This window comes from Vigna radiata, chromosome 5 (assembly GCF_000741045.1).
Source record: "Vigna radiata var. radiata cultivar VC1973A chromosome 5, Vradiata_ver6, whole genome shotgun sequence".
NCBI classification, from domain to species: Eukaryota; Viridiplantae; Streptophyta; class Magnoliopsida; order Fabales; family Fabaceae; genus Vigna; species Vigna radiata.
In genome coordinates this window covers 17,762,026-17,785,670 of record NC_028355.1, presented here as the reverse complement: position 1 = coordinate 17,785,670, position 23,645 = coordinate 17,762,026, and the positions used below count along the sequence as shown (strand labels likewise).

Below are 23,645 nucleotides of genomic sequence, written 5' to 3'. Positions count from 1 at the left end.
AATATTGTATATATAAAACTGTCATGCCAACCAATTCACACAATACAACAACTACCTTTCAGATTGATCAAGAGCAAACTCATAAAACAAGCGATCAGCATCAGGAGCCTGAAGTAATCCATCACTCAAAGAGCTTGAAATTGATGAGCTACTGCTGTTGTACAGTATACTACTCCCAAATACACATGCTAAAACAGCCCTCACTGGAGATATTTTTGCCAAATGTTTCACCAAATCCAACTGGAGAGGGTACAAAGCCACTCCAGGTGTTGCTGAAGAACGGCAATAGCAATTAGGTTTTGCATCTTTAGATGAGGGAGAGAGCACTTTGTTTTCAGAGCTACTCTTAGGAAATGTAGGAACAACAGGAATGCATGCCCACCCATTTCCAGATCGTGGAGGATAAACCGGAGGCACACATGCAGAAATCACCTCATGTACAAAATCTGCATACATAATTTCCGCTACCTTCCCAGCAGCATCAGTACTGCCTCTTTCAAAAACAAGGCGGGTCAAAAGCTGCAAGAAATAATAGCAAAACATAGGCAATCAAAAGAACGCCAAGTATGCTCAACACATAAAACATGAAAATTTCTAAAAGGACAAAATAAAAGGAGATTAAGCACATGAAGTTCCATCATTGCAAGGTTTAGAATCAAATGTCTTCAGCCTTGTGTCTCCAGGAGCATAAAGGCTATTTTTACAGAATACATGACCACCTAGTCATAAGACACCAACCTTACTAACATCAAGGCCCAACCTCCACATAAAAAACCCAAACAAGACTTTATAAGTAAAAGCATATTTTATTTCTAATTATATGCGAAAGTGCCACGATAGCTGTAGATGTAAATACAAATATATAGTAAATGTTGAATACGTGCAATAATAGAACAGTTCTTTTCTAAAATAATAAGCATGTTGTCGACAATAAATAACAAGTAATGATAAAACATGTTTTTACTTTAGTAAAAAAAAAAAGACAGGTATTTTTTCAAAGTTTTGCAAATCCCCGTGTGTAGCAACAATTGCAATACAAAGGGGTAAGAGAAATAAGAATAACTTCTGGTTATGAAAAGAAATCTGCCCTCATGTGCAACAGAAACTTGCTTACGATTTTCATAAGAACAGTAGTTCTCATCTCTAAACTCTAAAATAAAGCACTGTCAAATTATTTAAATATTTTGAGAACCTTACATCTTTAGGCCATTCATACACGACGGAGAAAAAGTTAAAATCATGTGTAGTATCAGTTCCATCAACTATATCACCAATTGCAGCAACATGAAGAATGAATTGTGAGAGATATGTCATGGGTTTTCCACTCAGGGGAACAAATATTCTCTTCCCAGCATCTTTAATGTCATAACCAGCAGACGGAAGGCTAGACTCTCCGCCACTTGAACTTAAAGGTATTTGCTTAACAACTCTTAACCCAAGCCCAAGTACAATGTCCTTGTCACTGTTGGAAGTAACACCCTGATCAGCATACAATCCTTCAGCTCTAGTAGTACTTGATTCAGTTTCTTCATCAGCAACAGCTCTTGCAAGGTTATGAAGCTTACCTGATTTAAGTATAAATACATACTATAACTATATAAGAAAGAGAACTAAAATATATGCACACACACATATATATACATAACTGTGTGTATACATTTTTTTTTCTTAATAACAACATTCTTAACATGCTTAAAGGAAAAAGAAAGACATACCACTCAAAAACTGCCGCTTGCCCATGTGCGCATCTTCAATCATCAGATGTAACAAAGCAAGAGCTCGTTCCCTCTGCTCTTGCCGGTGGGACTCTTTAGGTGATGTGAAAACAATTTCCCCAGATAGGATTGCCTGAAGTGCCGGAGGGTTGTCCTGGAAAAGCAGACAATATAAAAGTCATTACCGAGATCACAGCATTTCTATGTGTTAACTTTTTTGGTATGGCATTTGGTTGTGGTCTTAATAGGATAGAAGCAAAAAAGTATAGGTGGAACTTTGGCACAATCTCAGATACAACAGAAGCCCTAACAAGTCTATACCAAACCAAACCATAAATAACTGAATTTCACAATTATCAGTAACAAAAACGGACTGGCTAGGACAGGATACAGTGCCGTCACTTTAAAGCAGTACATGCAGCACCAAATTCTGATGTGTAAGAAAAGCAATAAATTCATTCGGAAAATCCTGACTTCCCAAAGTAAAACGTGGGAAAGGACCAAATGTCAAGTACTTATGCTCATTGAAGCTTATGATAAAAGGCTTTGCTGAAGAAGGGAAGTCTTTTTTTCAAAAAAAAAAAAATATTGAATAATTAATGAACCAAGCTAACCCAACATACCCCCAAAAGGTTTAAACTCTGACCACTTCCTATTGTGCAAAAGCTAATTAGGCTCTACTTTAGCAGAGCATCTAGTGCAAAAAAATGCATTGCTAAGTGAAAAGGAGGGAATTCAACTCTAAATTAATTACTTGGAAAACCTATGGTACCATGTCAAACAATCGCATACCTTCAAAACTAAAACAGCTAGCCAAGGAAAAAGAAAGTGTGTTTTGTATCTGTGTATACAATTCAATGAAAATAACAAAAGCTTACATGGGCAATATAGTTGACTTAGGCCCCTAAAATCAAAAGAAGAAATAATAGCTTGCAAGTTGCAAGGGACATTATGGTTTTCTTGAAATTGGTTCCTACTACACTAAATAACATGTTCAAGTCCTCACCTGCTCCAAGAACTTGTGCAAGCGTTTCAGAAGACGCCCTGCCACAGAGATAACTCCTATCTCAAGGATCTGGTCCCAATAAGTGGAGCCATCTTTGGGAGATCCTCCAGGATATATATCAGACAACATATTTTCGGCCTGCATATTGTATAATAAAGCAAACATCTGATCAACAGGACAAAAGCTTGTAAGAGTAAAGGACAAAAGGAGGACTAGATTTTAACACTATCCAAAGCATATCATGAAAATAAAATATGCCAACTGGGTGACAGTTTTTGAGAAAACTACCGAATAGAATAATGAATATGTCTAGAATGGTTAGTTCCTCACCAATATAAAAAAAAAAATAAAAAAAAAATTACTAGTTTACTCTAACAATCTCTCCCTTGATTAGAACTTCTTAGTTCTTCAATAGAAGAAGGAACAAAACTGATAAAAAAATTGGCTTCACCCTATTTGTTTTTGTACGTTGAGATCACATCAACTATAAATTTGACAAAAGAAGAGCTTACAAAGACTTGGACAATCTGCATCTAATAAGTTAGCTTTTGAGGTTATGTCTAACCAAAACAAGAGATGGTAATAGAGCTTACCATAGATTTGATATTGACCACCCACAACTGTCCAAAAAACATACCTGGCCCTCTGGTTTTCCCAATGCAACATTAAAAAAAAAGTCCTACAGTCTTAGAGATCCTCAATTCCTGGTATCACAGGCTTACCCAATGAAATATAAAGAACAAAAAGCAGACCAAAATCTGCACACTCAAGATATTCAACCTTAGGTATGAGAGGCTTGCTGAAATCTCACATCAACTATAGATATAGCTAAAATAGAGCTCTTAAAGGCTTCTACACCTGGAAGAGAAAACACAATCTACAACTAAAAAAAAAAAAAACCCTAAACCAACAATTTGTTAACTTCAACATTGTCTGTCCAGTCCTTAATTAGGTGTGTTGTGAAAATCTCTTCTGCTGCTGCTTGATTTCATCTTCCCATTCTCTCTTCCCTCTTGGTAATTAGTTTCGTATGTCAAGGGGAAAAGATTAACCTGAGTGAAATCCATGGAAAAAAGATAGAAGCACCTGTTTAAGCAATTGCTGAGACATCTTTGCCGACTTCGCAGAAGTTGCAGCAACATCAATACAAAGAAGAATCTGGCAAGAAGTGCACATTCTCAGAACTGATGATACACCAAGCATTTTTTTTTTCATTTGAAATAATAAATTCTAAATTTCTCTCATCATATAGGCACTTACTGTAGCCAAGGGACCCAACTGGGAACATAAAGAGGAAAAATCTAAATCCTGTACACGGGACACCACATCATCAACCTGCAAACATGCAACAAAAGTATGTGTAGTAGCAATTAGAAACCATTAAAAATCTACTAAAAAGAAGCCATACAAAAGATTGCAACCCTTACTAGTCAAATGAGTAATACTGAATAAAAAGTAAATTTGATAGTTTGAATTGCTGCATACATTGCGAAAAAGGGTGGGGTAAGAGACAAATCATACAGGTCATGATTTGAGAGGGTCTATGCTGTCTATCAACCTTTCAACTTATGACCAGTGTACCCAAAGAAAAAATCATGCCTCACACTTCTCTTCCCACACAACACCATACTTATAGGATGCAGCCATTGCAAGATCACTGCACATAAGCATTTTTGGTTGGTTAATTATAAATGCCTTGGCAGAATTAGAAAAGAGGCCAGAATTCTGGCAATGAACAGTGCCTCTATTTTGTGGTGCATTTGACTGGAGCACAACATGCATGGGATGTCCCCTAAATATGCTTTTGAAATATGATTAAGTTTCTTTAGTTTCTGTTTGATGTCTGCCCATGGATGTTTCCAGTGCAAAGGTTCAGCTTTGTGTGATATGTGGTATACCACTTCCAAAACCTTTCCCACAATCATATGCCTTCCTGAGACTAAACTAGATATCAAGTATTTAAAACAGTGTCAATTTTCTCCTGAATACCAAACTTTACTTTTGTTGGAAAGTAGCACTTCAAAGGATGTAAGTTCAGGAACAACTTCCCATGCATATTTCCATTGTGAGAATGCTACTTTCTAATCGACTAATCTGATTGGAGCACTTGGCAAATACCCAAGTCCTTTGGCCAAGGAAGAGTTTCTCATATGGCATTTCAAAGGTTTCGACGAGAATGAGAAGGTAAAAACTCTATACTAGTGTGCAATTTATATGGTTATATATACATTACGAGGTTGGAAGAAGCTCACATTTGTAAGGTTGTCTTCTTGAACTTACAAGTGATAAGGATACCTGATTGATCCCCAACCATGGTATTTATTTTAGGAAAATGTATCTTTAACGACTTTTTTGACAACTCTTTTACAACCGCTTATGTAACAGTTTGTGATTGGTCTGTTTCAAATATACAAACCAATAAAATGGTGACACAAAATTTGTTGTCAAAAAGTTGTTACAATATCATGGTTCTTCATATTAAGAAGTTTCCTTTCTATTACAAGTCCCAAATCGACTACAAAAGTCAAATTATAGTATATAAGTGAATGTAAATCTCACATTACAAGTCGGTTTTATAGGAGTGAGTTAAGCTTAAAATTCACTTTTTTAACATGATATCAAAGTCATGAGTTAGAACCTATTCTAGTAAAGTTTGTTGTTTGTTGAGCCTATTATTATACTATTGGACCACTCATTAATGTCTAATTCTACGCTCAAGATATATATGTCTCGGTATGAGGGATTGTGTTGAAAGTCTCATATCGACTAAAAATAAGGCTAATATATAGTTTATAAGTCGGTGCAAACTTCACGAACAAATCAGTTTTATGAATTTGAATTAAGCTTAAAGTTCACTTCTTAACACTTTCATTATTTTTCTACCTACTAAAAATCATTTCCACACCTACCCTGCTCATTTTTCTCATGGAGTTTCAGCTCTTGACACAAAAAAAGAATTGCATCTTGCAAGAAAATCACTGTCAGAAATGTAGATGGCCTCCGATAAAGGAAAATACAATATAATAGGCAAAACAAATGTTCCAATAACACATTGGTAAAGCAAAACAAGTTGACCAAACCCATAAGTTCAACAGTAATAGGAATCTAATGGCAATAAAGAACATACAGATTTTTGTCTAAAGGCACTATCTACCCATTCAGCTAACTCGAGAGTAGCTTTATCTTCAGCAGATAACGAAAACCGATGAACTGCTTCTTCTCCAATATCAAACTTTGCCTTTTGCATGCAACTGCAAAATAAAAAATGATATCAAATTCTTAGAGACAGAAAAGATCAATTAAGACAATAAGTACACAGAAGGACAACAGATTTCCCAAACAGATAAATAAACAAAAGAAAGAAAACTGGTAAAAGCAAACTTCGGAATCCCTTGATTTATGCCATAGTTAATATTTCTTTGTACAGTTTTAATTACATTACACAATTAGGAGCATTAATAGGCTGGCAGTATATTTTATATTTACTACTGATCCTGAATTTTAGGGGTAGATTATATCCATCACAAATTAGGATTTTCAGTTATTAAGTTTGTGTAGTCTACTTAGGAACAATTTCTCCTCTATGAATAACATCAGAAGTAGTTTTTCTAACATGGTATCAACGCTCTAAAATCCTTGGGAACCTCTGTAATCTGGTGTGCAGCCTGTGTTGTTTTTGTCCTCAACTTCAACACTATATAGTTTTTGTTGATGTCACCTTTTTCAAGACTAACCCCTTCTACACTTCCACTATATTGGATGTCAATCTTATAGTAGAATCTTCAGAAGTCTCGCCTATTCCGACTTTGGTAATTGCTTCTCCTCAACGTCCTTTACTTCAATACCATAGACGGGTTCAAACTCCAATTATGACTCACTGTACTAATCCTCAAGCATCATCTCTTCCTCCAACTGTCCCTTCACCCACGCCTCCTACACCTGAACTTCCTATTGTGATACGAAAAGTTATTTGTTCTTCTTGTAATCTTAACCCTCTCTATGCTTTTACCATTACTTAAGATCATTTGTCCCTATTCTATTTCTCATTTGTTTCTTCTTTGCATTATGTGTCTATTCCTAAGACTACAAGTGACGCCATGGTTGATCCCAGCTGGCGTCAGGCAATGGTAGAGGAGATGGCAACCTTACATTTCAATGACACTTGGGAACTTATTCCTTTCCCTCCTGGCAAGCAAACTATTCGTTGTCATTGAGTTTATACGGTGAAAATTGGACCTGATGGTCATATTGATCAGTTAAAAGCTCGGTTGGTCGCCAAAGGATATACACAGATTTTTTGTCTAGATTATGGGGACATATTTTCCCTTGTGGCCAAAATAACTTTTGTTCTCCTCTTACTAACTATGGCTACTATTCATCATTGGCCTCTTCATCAGCTAGATATTAAAATTGCATTCTTACCTGGTGAATTGCTAGAAGAAGTTTTTATGGATCAACCCCTAGTCTTCTTGCTCCCATCGATTCTCGTTTTGTTTGTAAGCTTCAACAGTCTTTGTATGGTTTGAAGCAATCTCCTCGGGCTTGGTTTGGTCGTTTTAGTTTTGTCTTGATTCAGTTTGGCATGACCAAGTGTGAGACTGATCATTTTGTCTTCTCCTTTCATTCCTATTCTGGCAAGTGCATTTACCTTGTTTATGTTGATGACATTGTCATCACAGGTGATGATGAGACTGGAAATCGACAACTCAAAGAGCACTTTTCAAAGCAATTTATACTAAAGATTTGGACCCTATAAAATATTTCTTAGGCATTGAAGTTGCTCAATCTGCTTCTGGAATTGTCACTAATCAACATAAGTATGCCTTGGACATTCTTACTAAACTACTATGTTTGATTGCCATCCTTGTGATACTCCTATGGATCCCAATATCAAGTTTCTTTTGAGTCCAGGGGAGCCATTGAAAGACACGAAAAGATATCGTCAATTGGTAGGTAGACTCAATACCTCACCATCACTAGACCCGACATCACTTTCACGTTAGTGTGGTAAGCCAATTTCTAAATGCTCCTTCTAATAGCCATTGGGATGTTATGACACGTATTCTTCAATACATAAAAAAAAAATGCTCCAAGACTAGGATTATTGTATGAAGACAAAGGTAGTACTAAAATCACTTGTTACTTTGATGCAGATTGAACAGGATCACCATCACATAGAAGATCCACTTCTAGGTACTATGTTCTTATCGGAGGAAACCTTACGTCATGGAGAAGCAAGTAAAATATAGTTGTCAAATCTAGTGCAGAAGTAAAATAACCGGTTATGGCAACAGCCATTTGTGAGCTTAGGTGGCTTACACAACTACTACTACAGCTAAAAATAGGGTACATCCATGAAACAAAGCTTATTTGTGACAATCAAGTTGCACTTAACATTGCATCAAACCCGGCCTTCAATGAAAGAACCAAACATATTGAAATTGATTGTCACTTTATTAGAGAAAAGGTGTTCTCTGGAGAAATCACTACTGATTTTGTCAACTATAGCAATCAGTTGACTGACATATTCACCAAGTCCCTTAGAGGCCCTCAAACTGAGTTCGCTTGTAACAAGCTTGATGCATATGACATATATGTTCCACCTTGAGGGAGAGTGTTAAAATGTAATCCGCTATTACAGATTTATAGAAAATTAACCATTACATAATTTAGGAAATTAGTATGATTGATTCCTAATTATTAGGTGTTTTTATTGTAATTGATTCTGTAAAATAGTATAATTACATACTGTGTGGTCTGTATTAGACACAATACATTAAGAACATGTGCATTTCTATAATCCGAAACAGATCTTCTGACAAATATTACTCCATAAATACCTAATACTCTTACAAAAATCTACTACAAAGTCACTAAAGACAAAGAAAAGAACAGAACTACAAAATATAAATTACATCAGCAAGTAAATCACTTTCAGGGCAAAGTGCACATGCATGCCAAAAAGCTCCCATCATATAGTGAACTACTCGCTCAGGTCCTTTCTTATAAGACCCAGTTAACTTATTCACAAAGATTAAGGAAATTAGTTAATTTAGTCACTGGCATTAAAACTTCCTAAATTTACATATTTGGTTCCATAACTGTCTTTAATATCAATGAAATATACTATTATTGTTTTTTAAAAAAAAGAAGTATTGACTCTAATTTTTTAATCTCTCTCCTCTTAAATATATTTATTGCTTTAATTTTTATTGGATGAGAATGTCAAGGGACAAAGGTTTTAAAAGAAATTATTTGAACTCAAATGATTCATAAGGATACTTTGGAAAAAAAAAATAATTAATGCAGATTGGTTCTTACAAAAAGGACCAGAGAGAGTATTGAATATTTTTATTAACAAGAAAAAGAAAAAGGTAATCAGTGTTATTGTGACTATACACCTTCCACATGTAACTTGATACATAAAAACAAACATGAAGTTGCAAACTTGTTGAATTTCATGAATTAGAAATAGGTAAAACTCACAGGTTGAGTAGCTTGGAGGGAGCTGCACGTAACACTGTTAGTGCCTCTTTCCATCTCCATTGTCGTTCAGATAATGGTAGGAGATGCTGCAAAATTGACAAACGCCATTCCCACTCTTCAATGAAACTCTTTGAAATTAAGATTCTCCACTCGAGAGCCTGTCTGCTGGTTGTGCTTATACCATCATCTAGTGAGTTCTCTAATTCAATCATAGAGGATGGAATATTATGGCGCAATATATCAAGTAGCACACTAGTAAAGGATATAACCATTTTATTGCCCCCTTCACTTCTAGTTGAATAACTATCTTCTGAAGACCAAGCATTTGATAGTTTGAAACTGCTTCCCGGTAATCCACAATGCATTAAGTTAACAGAGGTATTATCCATATGCAGTAGTGAAATGATGACATTCACCATCAAAATCTAAATCATCAAAAGATTGGCATTAGATTCGTACACTATAATAATAACCAGAAAAGGAAGTCACCACAGCTCTGAACAATTGATATTTAAATATTAAATGTAATAAATGTCAAAGATCATGAAAAATGCAAAAGAATGTCAGATAGGCCCTTTTTTCTTAGATGCATCATAACACAAATACTACTTGATAATTTTTACAACTGGTCTCAGATACATAGTAAGTTACATCCTACAGAAACTTTCTCCCCGTGTCTTTTTTAGTGAAAAAAATTCAACTAAGGAAGAAACATTAGAGAGAGAAAGAAAAGCAATTAACAAAATGTCCTAATACAGCACCAAACTCTTGCCACAGAGAGATACTTCATCTAAGTCGGAAGGGACAAAAATTATTGCAAAAGAAAAATAAAAATAGAAATACATGTGTGGACTGAGGAGAATAAGATTGTGGGAAAATCATACATAAAAACTACATGAAGAAAGTTTCTAACACATTACAGCAGTTATCATTTGAAGAAGGGAGCATTTAGTCAGAAAAAAAAAAAAAAAACTGGAAAGTTACTTACCTTGCGTGGAAGATTACTAATTGCATCCAAATGGTTCTGCAAGTCCTTTAAATGAAATAATGGCACATCTTGGTGGATTTCTATTTCGCCAGACATACTCCTTTCCATTGCTCCTAAAGCAAGAACAGTTGATTCTAAAGCATAACGCATATGCATGAGTTCTATATCTTGCTTCCTATGCCAAAAAAAGGAAATTCAGAAGAGCAAATAAAGCACAAAGAATAAAATAAATTGTAATCATAAGAGATTACTTATTAGAAAGCATAATGTCAAGAAAGTCAAGCCACCCAAGTACAGATTTCACCCAGTCCAGGGCCATCGGGTTATGTGGGAATGAAAAAAGAGATAATACAACTGAGTCAAATCTAAAGCCAAGCCAAGTGGCATAGAAAAGAAAAGGTCTAGGCCTAGCATTACTCTTAAGTTTAATGTATGAACAGAACCCAATGCAAGTTGGTTAACAAAAATGCTCATACGCTCAGTTGTCAAAATTATCATTAATCCCATCTTAAACAAATAAAAAATAATCAATTATCACATTTTAGCTGCAGACAAGAATAACAACATAATTAAACTGATGAAAGGACACTAATAGATTGCAGAAATAAGCCTTTATAGCAGAATCCGATTGGACATGCAGGAGAGTTATCAGGTACTGGGTTTCTGAACAGTATCAAATAATATATTCTAGAATTACAAGGCAATGGGCAAAATCTAGGTTAGAAAGTAGATAAGCAAGCAAAAAAGCATATGTCGCCTGTACTAAGAGTCTAAATGTTTGAGTTTCCACCAACAACAGTCATAAAAGCAGTTGTGGCAGATTCAGACTGCTTGTTGAAGGAACAAAGCATAAAGAAAACATGGGTGCAAAGCTGTTTATTTTGGACAGGACTACACATACATCTTAGAAAATGGGTTTTTAGCATAATCCAACCTTACAAACTCAATTTTGTAAGATAAGGTTTACACCTACTTATATAATAATTTAACCATATCCCTAATCGATATAGAATCTCCAACAAACCCTCTCACACTAAATACTTCATTTTGAATATGGAACTAGACATTTGTGATGGTCCAACAACATGTGACACTATAAACCCAACAAACCTCATGAGGATAAGCATCTTAGAAAATAAATTTTTAAGTCTAATTTAAACTTACAAAACTGAATTATAAAGTCAGGTTTACACCAACTTATATATTATGTTTTAATCATATCTCTATTAGATATGAAATCTCCAACAATTTCTCTTTTAAAGTGGAGATATCTACGAAGCCACACTTACCCTACCATGCATTAATAGACTCCGGTTAAATAATGAGGAAAGACAAATGGAAAATGGAATGATGTGATGGTAGTATTATTAAATCAGTATGAAAATACTAAGACTCTTCTATAAGGAAAAGCAGAATCCTTGATTACAACAATATTCCAGGAGCGAGAACTTAACAGAATTCTCAGTTCCTACCCATTCTCTTGCCTCATCCTTTCCTAAATACTTATTTCAAGCCTCACTCACAATCACAAAATTAAGAATTAGTTTCCACTTTTCCTGACTTCTCTTGCCTTCAAATCTGCAACCACCTGTTCTTTCTTTTTCCTCCATTTTGTCTTCTCAGTTTTCCCTTGCCTTGACTGTGCATGTGACATTGAGTAAGCTCCAAAGTTCATATTTTAAGATGGAATTAAAAATCCAACCTTACATCACTTAGTGGGTCGGATTTGTCTATGCTTTATATGTCTAATCCTAGGCATGAAGTGGCACCGTAACTGTCACCCATATTTGTTCATGTTCCAAATGTTCAGACTTGAATGCAAAAGAATGTCTTAAGATCTCACATAAACTAGAAATATGACAAGGTCCTTATAAAACTAGGGAAATTTTTATCTTATAAGTTGGTTTTATAGAGTTGGCTTAGACCGTAACCCAGAAATCTAGGAGTTGTGAAGAAATAAGGCTTGTTCTATAACTAGGAAGGGATGGATCTATTGTCTAAATTTGATAGAATTGTGGCCTTTGAACATCGGTAGATGCAAAACCTCTAAGTCCAGTAGTAAGTTATTTATTGTAAATTCACAATTCTTCCCAGACTTCCTGTAGTACGACAAATGAAATTTTATCTTTATCACTAAAAAAATACCAGTTCTATCCACTGAACTTTATAAGATATTTTATCCTACTTCATTTCACTTTTCACTTAAGCTCTTTATAAAATTCCTTTTTCTTTAAGAAAAAAATTAATGAACATAACTTCTAGGATGAAAAATAGATGTCTTTTTTTTTATTTTCCAATCAAGATGTATGTTTATCAAGTGCATGTGGACACATGCACAAAGACAACAAAATGAATTTTCACGTCTCAACATCATTCTATTTTAAAAGTATTCCATTATTTGTATTTCTTTCTAAGAAAATATCCTCCAATAATGATGTCTTATCTATTAACAAAAAAACTGAACGCAACCAAACATTTGGGAAATATCTGTCTTAATATCAAGATGAATATAAAAGCGGTCACTAAAAGAGAAAACATCAGAAGCACACCTCTTGTTGGCTTCTATATTAGAAGAAATTGGCTGCATACTAATCAATTCAATGGCTTCCTGGAATTTTATGCCTGGAACAACATCAAATAGTACCTACAGAGAAAATGATGCAATCATATTCAACACTCAGATTTCTTAGTACAATAAACGCAGATTTCTTAGTACAATAAATCCTGAAATATTTCTTTAAAAGTGTTACTACAATCACCATTTGATATATTTCCTTTAACATAAAGGATGCATTTTTATAGTAATTAAATGCTATTTAAGGCTGAACAATTGTCCTTTATGATTTTACATATCATCACAATCATTCCTAATCAATTCTCTTCATTCTTCAACAATAAAGATAGGCAAGAATGTTATCTATACCAATTAAAAAGCCATGTCTTCCACATAGAGTATTACCCGAAGAGGACTTTGGACCGAAAGTCGTTCCAACACAAAATTCTCAACAAAAGGATCAGAATAAGCATCTTTATCTCTAAATTCCACTTGCTCTTTTCCAGAAAGCATTAATGAGAATTCTGAATTCCAAGACTGGCCAGAATTCACACAAGCAACAAAAGAGGCAAGATCAAGCTGATAGCATAAGGTGTCACATAGATGCTCCACACAGGACATCTGCAAAAATAATTAAATCAGTTTTTTCACTAAAGTTTCACCAACTCGTTCATTTAGTACCAACAAATCACATTCCAAAACATAAAAGTTGAAAAATACCTCATCTGATTTATTACCATAAAGAGAAGATTCTTCAAGCCGAATTACTTGTGACTTACTTGTCCAGAGAAGTTGCATTAACTTCCTTCGTGCTGCTATTTTACCAGCCAATAAATCCCAACCCATGGCCGCTACTAAAGGCTGAAGTAGTGGAAACAACTGGAGGACCTGTCACAAAAATTAGTACCTAAGTATTAGAGCTACACGAGAAGACTTATGTCAGAAGTTCATATAACAATTAACACTATCAACTTTTATACAAAGGAACGTATCATAGAGTTAACAAAGATGGGTACATACATTGCTAGCTTCATCCAGCTGCTCCCTCTTCACAGAAGACAGGGAAGTATCCATAATACACTCAAGAACATGTAGTCCAGAAACACGAGCATAATGATACATAGATGTCTTGCAGTGCCTAATTACGTCATTCAGGGGTAATGTTTTATCATCTGAATTCTTACCAGACTTTAATTCCTCTAGATATTTTTGAAGACGTACAAGAGGATGTGGAATGAAGTTCTCAGTTTGAACTCTATCAATTTCAATCTCTTCAGACAACAGCTCATCGTGAATGCTCTAACGAAAAGCATTGACATTGAATTTAGTTAGACAAAATAAAGTTTCTTTCGTATTAAATGGCTAGGGGAGGGGAACTCTATGTTGTAAACTCATTTTATCAACAGTAAGACCCCTAAACCCCATAATAATGTGACAAACTGGAGGAAGAGGGTTCAGGAATCAATTCCTCCAAGTTTGTTTCATGGAAAAAGAGGAAGAAACCCTGTGGAGAAAGACAAGAGACTGACCTGCAACATTTGAACAATATCACTGCAATTTGATGAAATGGCTTCACTGTAGATATGTAGCAATTGATTACGCATGATAAGCCATGAGTCTCCAAACTTCTCACTTTTTGACAAGACAACCTTGAGGAGATCTTTCAAAACTATGCTACAAAAAGAATTACAAAACATGCAGGTATGAACATCTAGGACAAAAAAATGTTGTAAGGGAACTTAAAAAACATACAATATAATTAATTAAGAAAGACAGAGAAAGATCCTGAATCACTTAAAGAACAAGTTATTATTTATTCTTCTTATGCCTGAATAAAAATAAATGAGAGAGCCTCCACCATAACTGAACATACATATAAGAATGAATTTAAGAAATGAGTGTATTATTTGCTTGCTAATCTGTAAAATACAAAATCTATACAGGCTTCTGAACTTGATGAAACATTTTATTTTAAAAGTCAAGTATGTTTTTAATTCCTATACTTGGACCCAAAATTAAAATTCTTTCATGTCTCAAACTTTGATATATTTTGGTTTCCAAACTTAAAAATTGAATAAATATAATTTTTTTAACCCAAGATAGTTAAGAATATTTTGTGTTAAATTGTGTATTAGAATGGCATTTGAACTAGAATGTGTCAAATGGTATAAACAGCTAAATTAGCTAAATCGTCAACCTAAAACACCATAACACGATCAAAAAAAAATTAAGACAGTTTGATTAGAAGGATTCTATCTATTTATTTTTGAAATTTGAGGACTAAATTGTATCACAGCTTGAAACAAAGATGAATTTTAATTTCATCTCATAGTTTATCAACTAAAAACATATTTAAGGCTTATTTAAAATACTATAAGGGATTCATCTACTGCTATATACTTTCTTTCACTACTGTTAATACAATAATATCAAAGGGGAAACTAATTTTTTCATTGAAGAATGGTCCAAATTCCCTAGACAAAATGCATGCATCTGGTTTAAACAGAAAAAGCAGGGTTGACTCTCTACACAAGAAATCAAACAAACCACACAGTTTGTTTGCAAAAGAAAAAAAATTAACAAAAATAGAGAGGGACATACCGGTACTCAGATTGCTCCTCGACTCCATAATCAAAATGCAGATAACGTATATGAGAAACGGCGCCTTCTGCATCACCCGATTCAAGACTGTCCCTCATAGCATTCAAATGAACAACCTGCACCGTTCTCTGTATCCCACGAAGCACCCTAGCATCCTCCTCTTCCAACCCTCCACTTCCCTCCCCGGAATCCTCACATTCCCAGTTTCTAATTTGCCTATGTATATTCCCACAGAGAGAGTCAAAAACACGCTCGTGATCCAAAATCAATTTCCTCATACTCACCAACTCTCCTTCTTCGATCACAGTAACACTCACACTCCCATCAATTTCACCATCCCCGTCCACTCTCAACCACTTCGCGCCCAATTCCAAAAGCTTATCCAATACTCCTCTACAATTCCCCAACTCTCCATCACCCTCCGGCAGCAGGTCTATCAAATCCTGAACTAACAACAGAAACTCGGCGCGCAAACGCAACGTTTCAGAGTCAAAGTTCCACGCCGAGGATGCGTTGTCCAATTGCAGCAATTCCTGTGTGGATAAGAAGGTGAGGAGCGCGGGGGAGGAACAGGAACTGGACCACGCAACATTAGGGACCCGACCCGATCGGGCAACAATGGTCTGAAGAATATCCCGAGCGAGGTCACGGTTTCGCGCCCGTAGGGCTAGGAGAACACCGCGCAAGGGCTCGAATTGAGCGAGGTGGAGGTGGTTCGCCGCGAGGCGGGAGAGGATTTCTGTTTCTCTCCCCATTGCAATGCGACGATACTTTCGATTTCACTGCATCACCGGTTGAATTTAAGGTGTGTGGGTTTATCCTAGTGATTTCTTTTCTTCTTTGATCTTGCTGGCTCAGAAGAAATGAAGATGAATTGAATTGAAGATGTTAGTGAAAGAGAAAGGGTTGGAACATGAAATTGTGAGATATTTCATGAAAGGGTGTTTTATTATGCAATTATTGGTGCTGTGATTTTTCTATTTAGACTGCAAAATCAATTTAATTAGTTAATTTTCTCCTACCAATATTATGATATAAAAAATTAAAAAACAACTATTACTATTATTGAATTTAAAAAAATTAATTGATAAAAAAAAATTATAATTTAAAAATGTATTTAGAAAAACAGAAAAACAACTATAAAATGAATATTTTTTTATAAATTTATTATAGATTATATTTTGTTAGATCTAGTAATTATTAAATTAAAAAAACAATTTTAAAATTTAAATACATAATAATAATAAAGATAAAGTTAATAATAAAACATGTACACTAAAAATAATTAAAAGAAAGTTATGAAAAATAGATCTCTATTTTTATAATTATAGATTAATTATTTAAATTTTCATATAAAATAGAAGAAATAATTTATACGACTAGATAAAAGGATTTTTCATTTTTGGTGTACATGTTTTCTTTCCTACTTCATCTTAACAGGAGTTTTTAAATTAAAAATCATTTTACCAATTTTACTCTTTTAATCATTATTTAAGAATTTATTATTTTTCATGTGGCCCTAAATTTTTAACTAATATTTTTCTAAACTAAAAAAAATTCAAACAAATTGTTAAAATTATTTAAATTTATTTTTATAATCATAATAATTTTTATTATTACTATTTTATTAATGAACACACAAAAATCATGATTTATATCTTATTAATGAAAACACATGTTTTTACATCTTTTTATGATAATAAAAATTAATAAATTTTTTACTGATATATTATTACCATCATAATTAAAATAAGGCTTAAATGTTTATTTCATTTCCATGATTTTCAGTTTAGTATCCCGTTTTAAAAATAAAGACATTTGATCTCTATGTTGTGAAAATTGTATAACTTCAATCTTATCCATTTAACAATGTTAAAATTGATAACATTGAACTCATTGTGGATGTGAGGTGTGCAAGAAATGTCGTCGTGCCAATGAGTTCGGTTAATTTAGTTGACGTGGCAGCCAATAGATTATATTACGTGTTTTTAAATTGGAGAAATTAAATAATTAGGGTTTTTAATCATGGAAATAAAAACATTAGGAAATTTAGGTCATAAATTGAGGATTTTTCATTCGTTAAATTGCTTGATAGTGTCGAAGGATATTTTAGTAGAGGTTGATAGTCAACGAAGGATTCACGTTCTCGAAGGAGATTGTTGAGCAAAAGGGTTGTTGAAGGAGTTTTTTGTGTCAGCGATTGCAGTGGTATTTCTTCGAAGCGAAAAGGTGGAAGGTGCGCTTTTTATCACTTCTTTCATGTAGTTGCTTTCCCTCATGGAAGTATCTTGTCTTTTTATCCCAGTAGTGTGTTTTGTTGTGGTACCCCTTTGTTGTGTGTGGTCCCCCTGATAACGTTGGATTTGTAGTGGTCTCGTTCTTCACTACCTTTCATTTTGTTATGCGTACTGTTTGTATGCTTTTGGTCCTAATTAGTGCGGACTGATTTGTGTTATTGTCCCCTTAGTGTGTACTATTTTGTCATTCGTATTGTTCAATTTATGGTTGTTGTTTAAGTTGTGGTTCATGCATATCGATTTAAAATTAAGAAAAAATGGAATGTTTTGTATGCCTACACGTGTAATGGTTGTTAGTAACATGGCATGTTTGCAATGAAGATGCATGTGAAGGTCATTAACAAAGTGCATGTAGTCTGACACTTATTTTTATATAGGCTTATAAATAGTTAACAGTTAAAAAAATGTCCAACTCTGATATTGAGGTGGTGTTTCACCGTGTGGTAAGTTTGTGAATTATGGGTCATTTAAATACCATGGAAGTCATACTAGTACCTTGATCGTTGACATAGATTAATGGAGTTATTTTTAAATCTTGGTTATACCGAAGGAGATGGGATATAAAAATGTTAAGGAGTCGTGGTATTCCATGGGTGGTCGTGTATTAAAAGCTAGGTTGGAATTGTTAAGTGATAACACAAGTGTAATGATGTGGTGAGCATTGCGTTATTGAATGGTAAAGCTCATTTATTTGTGGTTCACATGGTTTCTGAACCTGATTATATTCATATGTTGCAATATGATGGTGGTGAATACGGTGAGGATGGTAAAGGTAAAGGTAAACTTGGAGAAGAGGGTCAAGAAGAACGTGGTGAGGATGGTGAAGGTGAAGGTGCTAAGGATATTGAAGTTGGTGAACATGGTCAAGGTGTTGAAGATGCTGAAGGTGTTGAAGTTGCTAAAGGTGACATTGAGGATGGTGTATGTTATGGAGGGGATGTGCAAGATGATGTTGGTGGTGGTGAAGGGGATGTGCAAGATGATGTTGTGGATGGTGAAGGGGATGTGCAGGAGGATTATGATGTTAGTAGTTGGATAGGGTCTGATGAAGAGGCTTTTGTCAATGAAGATGATTTTGTGGATGTTAGTGTCAGGCAGATGAACAACCCCGAGAACAACACTGTGAAGGTAGTGTGTTTGTTGAAATGGGTACAGGAAGTGGATGTACTACTTCAAAGATGCATGTACAGGCCAGAGGCTTATTTGATACTGAGTGGGAATTTGATAGATGTGACAGTATTTATTTAAGTCATGACTCAGATGATGAAACACCCCGAAATGGAGATTTTGGGATCTTCTCAAAGCTCATAAATATGAAAGAATATAAATGGAAACTGGGGACATACTTCCCTAGAAAAAAAAAGATTTCACTGATGTAATTAGAACTTATGGAATACACAATGGTAGGAAGTTAAAGATTTCTAAGAATGACAATAAATGAATATGTGTCAAATGTTGTGGCTCACAAGGGAAATGTTCATGGTACGCTTATTATGCATATAGAAGTAGCAAGTACATGGCAGCTAAGAAAGATCATAGATAGGCATAAATGTAGTAAAGAATTCAACATTGGTTTAGTTACCTCCAAACGGTTAAGTGGCAAATTAGAGAAGAACATGAAAGGAAATCCAAATATAAATCTGAAAAATCTGCACAATAAATTTTGTAAAAAATGAAACATTGATGTGTCCATGTCTACAACAACTAGGGCAAAAGCAATGGGAACCGCCAACATTGATGGTTGTTTCAAACAATTATGAACAAGAATTACGAAGGTCAAACGCTGGCTCAACAATGAAAGTGAATGTAGAACGAAATAAGGATAAGGCTATATTCAAGAGAATTTATGTGTGTTTCAAAGCATGTAAGGACAACTTTGTCTCATTTAGACCTATTATACATTTAGATGGATGTTTCTTAAAAGGCAAATATGGAGGTGAGCTTTTAACTGTTGTTGGAAGAGATGGTAATGACCAGATGTGTCCATTGTCATATGATGTTGTTGAAGTAGAGAATAAGGAAACGTGAAGTTGGTTTTTAGAATAGTTAATTGATTATCTTAGAGGTGGGGGATTATGTTCAAGGTGTACTTTGTGTCAGATCAATAAAAAGTAAGTAAATGTGTACCTTTCATTCATTACTTTATTGACCATGCCAATTTAGGACTCATAGTTTCATTCATTACTGTCATAAGGGCTTATGCCAGCCATACAACAACTTTTGTCGAGTGTGGACCAACGTTTTTGTGTAAGGCACATTTATGCAAATTTTATGAAGAAATTTCATAGCATAAATTTGAGACAATTACTATGGAAGGCATCAACATCAACACACCCTTAAGCCTGGGAGTTAGTCATGAGACAAATGAAGGACGTCAATAAAGACGCCTTTAAACACTTGATAGTTATTCCACCAAGGCAAGTACATTTCAAGTTTATATTTTCTTTCATATTATTTAAATGTTTCATTCTTTTCCAAATACTTAACTTTCACTTGTTGCATATTTTGGTCTAGGTCAAGATTCTAGGAAAATCTGCTTGTGACACACTTGTGAATAACATATCTGAAGCTTTTAACAACGTCATATTAGATGCAAGGGGAAACCAACCATAACAATGTTGGAAGACATTCGTATCTACCTGATGAAGAGGTGGGCATCCAATAAAGAGAATACAAGTATATTCGAAGGTGGCATTTGCCCCAAAATTCATAAGAGACCATAGAAGGAGTTACAAAAGACACAATATTGGATACTTAAGTAAGTAAACTACAAAAGGAGTTACTGATTTTCCATTCAACCATTTCCATTATAAATTTTTTGTTAAGATTCATTTTTTATGCTTTGACAGTTGGTCAGGGATGCAAATATTTGAGATTTGCCATACATCTAATATCGTTGAAAAGTTTGTAGTTGATGTAGAAATAAGAGATTGTAGCTACAGGAAGTGGACTGTAATAGGAATCCCTTGTTGTCATGCACTCACAACCAAGAGGTTTTTGAACATCAATCCAGAAGACTACATCCCAGTTTGGTTTAGAACCTCCACTTATGAAGAAACTTACATTCCAATAATTTTCCCTGTGAAAGGACCTCATATATGGCAAAGGACTTCGTATCCTGATATTTTGCCTCCTCTGAATAGGGTGTTGCCAGATAGACCAAGAAAAAAAAAAGAAGATTGAAGATTTGGGAGCAAAAGAGGGATGCTACATAACTTGGACAAACAAGAATCCCAAAAAGATGTGGCATTTGTAGAGACTAAGGCATAGAAGAACTAATTGCCCTCAAACAAGTCAACAACAACACCAACAAGCTACACCAGACCCCACTCAAGTAAGTGAACAACAACACCAGGAACCTACACCACACCCCACTTAAGGAAGTCAACAACGACACCAGGAACCTACACCACACCCAACTCAAGCAAGTCAATAACAAAACCATGAAGTTACACCATACCCCACTCGAGCAAGTCAGATTACTCTAGAACCCCAGACTAATCACACTACAACACCGCTTTAGATTATTGTTATACTTTCAATATTGTTTACATTTCTGATGTATTTTGGATATGTACTTTGAACTTTAAGTATTGTTGCTTTGTAATATCGAGGTCATGTTTCACTTACAATACTATTTTGGATATGATGTATTTTGCACTTAATAACTTTAACATTTTAGATCATATGTGATGTATTTTGTCAAGTGATGTTTAATATTCAATATGATATTACTTTGGGTTGCCTCATCTTCTATTGTCATAGCCATATTACTTTGCCTTCTCTGATGTCAAAGTTCGTGACATATAACGTCTCATCTTTTATTTTCATTTATAAGTTCTTGAAAACATAATCTCATTTCATCAATATCACAAACACTCTGATACCAGTAACAACTTCTTCATTAAGTACAATCTCATTACAAGCACGATGTCATTACAACCAGAATCTTCATTAAGTAACAAATAAAGATCACAATATAACCCCACCAAACACCACTTCAATAAAATTAAAACATAAGACATACAAAAATTATGTTAACTAACCCCATCAAACATAACAATACCTTATCCCTTTTCTGACAAACCAAAAGTGATTTTTCTAAAATAATAATCTTTCTCCTTTGCCATCCAATTGTACCATCCCTTTCATCTATATAATCTTCAGTGCGTCATTTGAAGAAATTACATCCTCGCACTTCTTCGTTTCGATTTCGCTGTTCAAAACATTTAACTAAAAACATCTCAGGACAAAGCAAACTAATGTACCCCAAAATAAAAACACAAGGAAGAAAACAAACCTTGGAATTAGGGTGGCCCCAAAAATGCTTCCACTCATTCTTAACAGTTTTTGCGACTCTTAATACGACAAACTCTCCACAATAGCATATTTGGCCGCCAACCATTCCTCTCGAATAGCCACCACGAAAGGTCTCCCATGAGCAAGACGAACATTGTTTCATTGATATTGCCTCGCAGAAGGACACAATAATTCTTCGTCCACACCTACAAAACAACCTAAATCCCAAATAGCGAACGAACCTCAAATAGAGAAGAGAACAAGAACAATTCAACTTAGGGCACCTACTTCAAAAAAAAACAACACCTTCCTTAACTTAAGGCACCCACCTCACAACAACAAACAACAAAGAACACTCACACTATGTTAGAACGAAGAACTTACGACACCCCACCTCAACTCACCTGTTTCACCTGAGTTCCTTCAGCTAAGCTCATTGGAGATTAATGGATTAGGGCAAATCCCTATGCATTTGCTTTTCCAAATTAAAGAATATTTTCATATTTGTCCTTACTAGAGAATATGTTTTTGCCACGCTGGATAAGTAATTTTCCACTTCAATTAACATTTAACGTCGTTCCTATCAATTTAACGGACAAGACTGAAGTCATACAATTTTCATACATAAGAAACCAATGTTTTCATTTTTAAAACTAGGTACTAAACGTAAAATCACCTTTTAATATGGTGACGAAGTAAGCATTTAAGCTTTAAAATAACTATAGTAACTTTGTTATAAATAGTTTTTATTTATTTTGTAATAAAATGATTAAGTTTAAGAAGATGATCGAAAAGAAAAAAATAATCAGTTAAATATAAACAATAAAATTAATAAAAAAATTTATTTTAATTAAAATAAATATTAAAAACTAAAATTGGAAAAAATATATAAAGATTAAAATAAATAATCTTTTATATAAATATAAATATCGAGTATGAAAAAAAAAACTTTTATATTCGAGAATACGGACAAAATCTATGTTTGATAAATTGGTTGTGGATAATATATACTTCAAAGTTTTTATAAATGAGTTGGGTGCTATTATCATACATTATACTATAATAATTTTTTATAAAAAATAAAAATAAAAATCATTTTAAGTTGAATTTAATTAATATTTAATTTAGGTTATTAATTATATTTTTTATAATTTTATTTTAAAAATTTATAAAATAGTTTTTTAAAGACTTAATACTAGTGTTGGTCCAAATTTTTGTCAAATTTGTTTGAAAGGGTTCTTATTTTTGTAGAATGTTCAATGTAGTCCCTTTTATCATAATTCATGTTCAATTTAGTTATTTTGGCCAAGCACATTTAAATCGCACATCACCAAGTGAATTACATGAGAGTTATTGGTTGATATGGCTAGGACCAAAGTTGACTAAGGATGGTCGCGTCAATGAGGGTTTGACATGTGACAACCCCTTTCTTCAACCCAAAAATTAGGGTTTTAGATTTGCATCAGGAAAAGCTTGCTCTAGTGCCATTACCCGAGAATAGGGTTTCTCCTTCACGACGGATATGATGAACTCTGTGGTGGTTGGTTTGATTATAGGTTTTTCTCTTGTAGGTGAATGAAGAAGGCGCGGTGGAGAAGCTTGCGAAGAGGCGATGGTTCGACGATTGAAGATACGTGATTTGGCTTTGCATATTTGCAATTTGGATTTTGCTCGTGAGAGGTTGGTGATGATGTTGGTG

At 34.3% G+C, this 23,645-nt stretch overlaps 1 protein-coding gene across 4 annotated transcripts in view; it reads right to left on the bottom strand.

Moving 5' to 3' along the window:
* The window catches only part of LOC106761863, a 35,015-nt gene extending 18,726 nt beyond the window's left edge, over positions 1-16,289 (bottom strand). Inside the window, exons 1-15 of one of the 4 annotated variants that reach the window (XM_014645439.2) lie at positions 15,351-16,289; positions 14,279-14,423; positions 13,770-14,048; positions 13,470-13,637; positions 13,155-13,370; positions 12,745-12,839; positions 10,196-10,370; positions 9,208-9,632; positions 5,849-5,972; positions 3,982-4,056; positions 3,808-3,879; positions 2,722-2,859; positions 1,716-1,869; positions 1,198-1,565; positions 56-519 (exon numbers count right to left, since the gene is read on the bottom strand). In XM_014645439.2, the coding sequence (XP_014500925.1) occupies positions 56-519; positions 1,198-1,565; positions 1,716-1,869; positions 2,722-2,859; positions 3,808-3,879; positions 3,982-4,056; positions 5,849-5,972; positions 9,208-9,632; positions 10,196-10,370; positions 12,745-12,839; positions 13,155-13,370; positions 13,470-13,637; positions 13,770-14,048; positions 14,279-14,423; positions 15,351-16,105 (3,653 nt within the window). In that variant the 5' untranslated portion in view covers positions 16,106-16,289. Of the gene's footprint in view, positions 1-55; positions 520-1,197; positions 1,566-1,715; positions 1,870-2,721; positions 2,860-3,807; positions 3,880-3,981; positions 4,057-5,848; positions 5,973-9,207; positions 9,633-10,195; positions 10,371-12,744; positions 12,840-13,154; positions 13,371-13,469; positions 13,638-13,769; positions 14,049-14,278; positions 14,424-15,350 lie in introns of those variants that run through there. The other 3 variants (XM_022780814.1, XM_014645441.2, XM_014645440.2) reach the window with 3 other exon arrangements.
* Between the last annotated feature and the right edge of the window lie 7,356 nt (positions 16,290-23,645).